Below are 4,259 nucleotides of genomic sequence, written 5' to 3'. Positions count from 1 at the left end.
TTGTCTGAGTGTTGCAATTCCCTCCAACAAAAACGCTTCATGACCCTCAAACCAAAACAAACCAAACCGAACGTGAAAATGCCCTTTAAAATGTCCAAATCAACAGGTTTTAATGGGATAATTAACCAGTTTTTTCTCAATTACTTGTCAGCAATTAGTTATCTACTGTAGTACAGATGTAGCAGCTGTTTTACAGCATTTTATTTACTGCACTTCATTTTCCTTTTGCTCTCTTTTCAGCCGTCAGTTACAACAGGACGTCTGCAAGTTTCATCAAGTTAAATTTCAAGATGTTTTTAAGACGTTTTTGACCAATTTCACCAATAAAATCAACATTAAAATGAATGAAACTGCAGCCAAATCAGAATGTAAGTTTGTGACTTGGGATTTTTCACTAGAAAAACAGTTAACTGCCACATTTTGAAGGAAAAGATATATTTAACATTATTCAAGGACTTATTGCCAGCAGCTCTAACGCAGGACTGATGCAGGATAAATACACAAGACTTCAGGTTTTACAGACTGTTAGTTGTGGGTAAGTGTACCGCCGGGCAGTGTGAAGGTTTATTTAGATTCAGCCTGTCAGGCGGAGAGGAAGCTACTTATCGATTCCTCCAGCGTGGGCGAGGGGAAGCTAGCTAATTAGCGTTGTTAGCGTGGGCGCTAATGGAGAGGGGAGTGTGGCCTCGGGTGCAGAAACACACCCAGCACTTAGAGAAGCTGTTAATACCACGAGAACATCAATCAGCACACACACACACACACACACACACACACACACACACACACACACCCATACACACAGACACAATTGAGAATGCACACAGAGACTTAATGAAGTTATAAACACACGTATGAATAAAAGTGTAACAAAACACACACAGAGGATTGAGAACGCACACACCCATACACACAAAATAAAATGCACACACACACACACACACACACAATTAACAAAGATGTAAATGTGAAACCACACACACACACACTCACACATGCACATGAACACTTAGACACATTCATACACCCACACACAATTAGCAGAGCCATTAATACACAATGGCAACACCAGTCTCACACACACACACACCCACACACACACACACTCCAACACACACACAGAGGCTTAGTAAAGTTACAACAAAGTCAGCACATGTAGGCTACATTGACGCTCTCACACACACACACACACACACACACACACACACACACACACACACACACACACAACCATTCGTAGAGCAACATAAATCACACGTACACAAATGCATACAGGCAAGAAGTTAATGGAACAACCTCTTCCTTCGTTACAATCAATCACACACACACACACACATACACACACACACACTCTACATTACTCTACTTGTGAGGACCTTCATTGACTACATTCATTCCCAAACACTTAACCTTAATCTAATCCTAAATAAGCCAAAAGACATTTTGTAATTGATACGTTTCGAATTACAAGAACACACACACACACACACACACACACACACACACACACACACACACGCACACACACGCACACACACACACGCGCACACACACACACACACGGTCACGCAGCCTTTCAGTAAATGTGTGTTCTTGTTCACTCCCTCTGCTCCTCTCTCCTCATCTGCTCTCCATTCGTCATGTCTGGCCTCCTCAGCTAGACTGAACCCACTCCATCTGCTATCGGCTTATCATGTCTTCCTAATGGGACGGCGCCCATGCTAAAAATGTATGCACTCACGCTAAAAACACCCGCTAACTGGCATCTGATCATCTGTTCTCTGCTCGTCATGCCTAGTCTCCTCAGTCCTTCCAATCTGTGCTCCCCCTATCTGTAATCGACTGTACCATGCACCACAGTGGCGGGACAGTGTGTGTGTGTGTGTGTGTGTGTGTGTGTGTGTGTGTGTGTGTGCGTCACCTCTCCGCAGAGCTGTCGGGCTCGATGAAGCGGATGAGCGGGGGGGCGGACAGCGTCTCGGTGGCGAAGATTCCTCCCTGCAGCTGGACGCCGAAGCCGTTGAGCGGGTCGCCTCGCAGGACCACCTCACTGGTCTCCACGTGGACCACCTGACCGCCGGGACCCACCGAGCTGGAGGCCAGGGACACTGACACACACACACACACACACACACACGCACACACACACACACACGCACACACAGATAAGATAACATAATACAAGTAGCGCTGAAACGATTTGTTGATTGCTAAGTGGATCGACAGAAAATTAATCGATCATAATTTTGATAATCAATTAATCGTTTTAGTCATTTATTGGTAAAAAAAACAAACATTCGCTGGTTTCAGCTTCATAAATGCAAAGATTCATTTAAGAATACTTTAGTTTTTTGTCTGCTGTTCAGACTAAGTAAGAAATGTAAGAATCACTTTGGGCTCTGGGAACTTGTGATGGACATTTGTCATTATTTTTTACATTTTATAGACTAAATAATTAATTGACAAATCGAAAAAATAAATCGATAGATTAATCGATAATGAAAATAATTGTTAGTTGCAGCCCTAAATATATGATTCAGCAGGGAAAAAGACAAATATAATATAAGCACAAAAACTAGAATATGAAATAAGAAATAATAAACAACAGTAAAACAAACAATAAAAGAGTAGAAGAGAAAATAAAATAATTACATAGGCTACATTCACACATACATACACAATCACATACATATAGGCATACAAATGAAGACACACACACACACACACACACACACACACAGGACCTACAGGAGCTCTTGTGCTCTTTCTTCCTCTGCCGTCGTTTGAGCAGCGAGTTGCGGGGGCTCATGGGAACTGAAGTCCTGGGCAGAGTGCTGGAGCTCTGACTGCTGGGGCCGGAGGTGGTGGTGGAGCCAGGAGAGAAACTGGCTGATACCAGAGCTGGGGGGGGGGGGGGGGGGGGGGAGGGGGAGGGAGAGGGAGAGAGAGAGAGAGAGAGAGGGGGGGGGAGAGGGAGAAAGAGAGAGAGAGAGAGAGAGAGAGAGAGAGGGGGGGAGAGGGGGGGGAGAGAGAGGGGGAGGGAGGGGGGGGGCAGAGAGAGAGAGAGGGAGAGAGAGAGAGAGAGAGAGAGAGGGGGGGGGCAGAGGGAGAGAGGGATATAAAGATAGTTTACGATTTTCCAATATTAGTATATTACGTTCAAACTTTACCAGCAAATGAAAAGACAGAGGAAGAAAGAAAGAAAAAAGAGACAGGTAAACGAATGACTGGAGGGAGGAAAGAATGAGCAAAGAAAGAAAGAAAGAAAGAGAAAGAAAGAATACAACTAGATGACACTCAGTAGATCGTATACCAGAGCGCCACCAACGCTGTGCAATAGTCAAGATATGCCAGTTCCACATGTTGGATTTTCACCAAAACTTAATAATTTCTTCTCTTCTTCCATGTCAGCTTGTTTCAGATTCTCCTGACCGGAGCTGAGATGGGACCTGAGATCTGACCTGTTCACAGTCTGAGATCTGACCTGTTCTCAGTCTGAGATCTGACCTGTTCACAGTCTGAGATCTGACCTGTTCTCAGTCTGAGATCTGACCTGATCTGACCTGTTCTCAGTCTGAGATCTGACCTGTTCACAGTCTGAGATCTGACCTGTTCTCAGTCTGAGATCTGACCTGTTCTCAGTCTGAGATCTGACCTGTTCACAGTCTGAGATCTGACCTGTTCACAGTCTGAGATCTGACCTGTTCACAGTCTGAGATCTGACCTGATCTGACCTGTTCTCAGTCTGAGATCTGACCTGTTCTCAGTCTGAGATCTGACCTGTTCACAGTCTGAGATCTGACCTGATCTGACCTGTTCACAGTCTGAGATCTGACCTGATCTGACCTGTTCTCAGTCTGAGATCTGACCTGATCTGACCTGTTCACAGTCTGAGATCTGACCTGTTCTCAGTCTGAGATCTGACCTGTTCTCAGTCTGAGATCTGACCTGTTCTCAGTCTGAGATCTGACCTGTTCTCAGTCTGAGATCTGACCAGTTCACAGTCTGAGATCTGACCTGTTCTCAGTCTGAGATCTGACCTGTTCTCAGTCTGCACACCTTCATTATCATCTGAACCCCACATGACCAATCAGCTCTCTCTCTGTTCAGTTTCCATCAGAGCTGCAGGAAATGTGCCTCCGTGTTGTCTGATTGGTCCAATAATGGAGGGTTTGTCTCTCTGTCTGTCTGCTGATTGGCCACAAGGTTTGATGGTGTAGAGTGAGACGCCATGTTTTCTGAATTTTTTAGTCATAGAT

General features: G+C 44.8%; 1 protein-coding gene across 1 annotated transcript in view; it reads right to left on the bottom strand.

The window, feature by feature from the left end:
* grip2b (glutamate receptor interacting protein 2b) overlaps positions 1–4,259 on the bottom strand; it is a 208,207-nt gene that overhangs the window by 29,074 nt on the left and 174,874 nt on the right. Inside the window, exons 11-12 of the mRNA XM_078283617.1 lie at positions 2,749–2,901; positions 1,922–2,108 (exon numbers count right to left, since the gene is read on the bottom strand). Coding sequence (XP_078139743.1) covers positions 1,922–2,108; positions 2,749–2,901 — 340 coding nt within the window. The remainder of the gene's footprint in view (positions 1–1,921; positions 2,109–2,748; positions 2,902–4,259) is intronic.

Source organism: Centroberyx gerrardi, chromosome 5 (assembly GCF_048128805.1).
Source record: "Centroberyx gerrardi isolate f3 chromosome 5, fCenGer3.hap1.cur.20231027, whole genome shotgun sequence".
Taxonomy (NCBI): domain Eukaryota; kingdom Metazoa; phylum Chordata; class Actinopteri; order Beryciformes; family Berycidae; genus Centroberyx; species Centroberyx gerrardi.
This window is presented reverse-complemented; position numbering and strand designations above follow the sequence as displayed.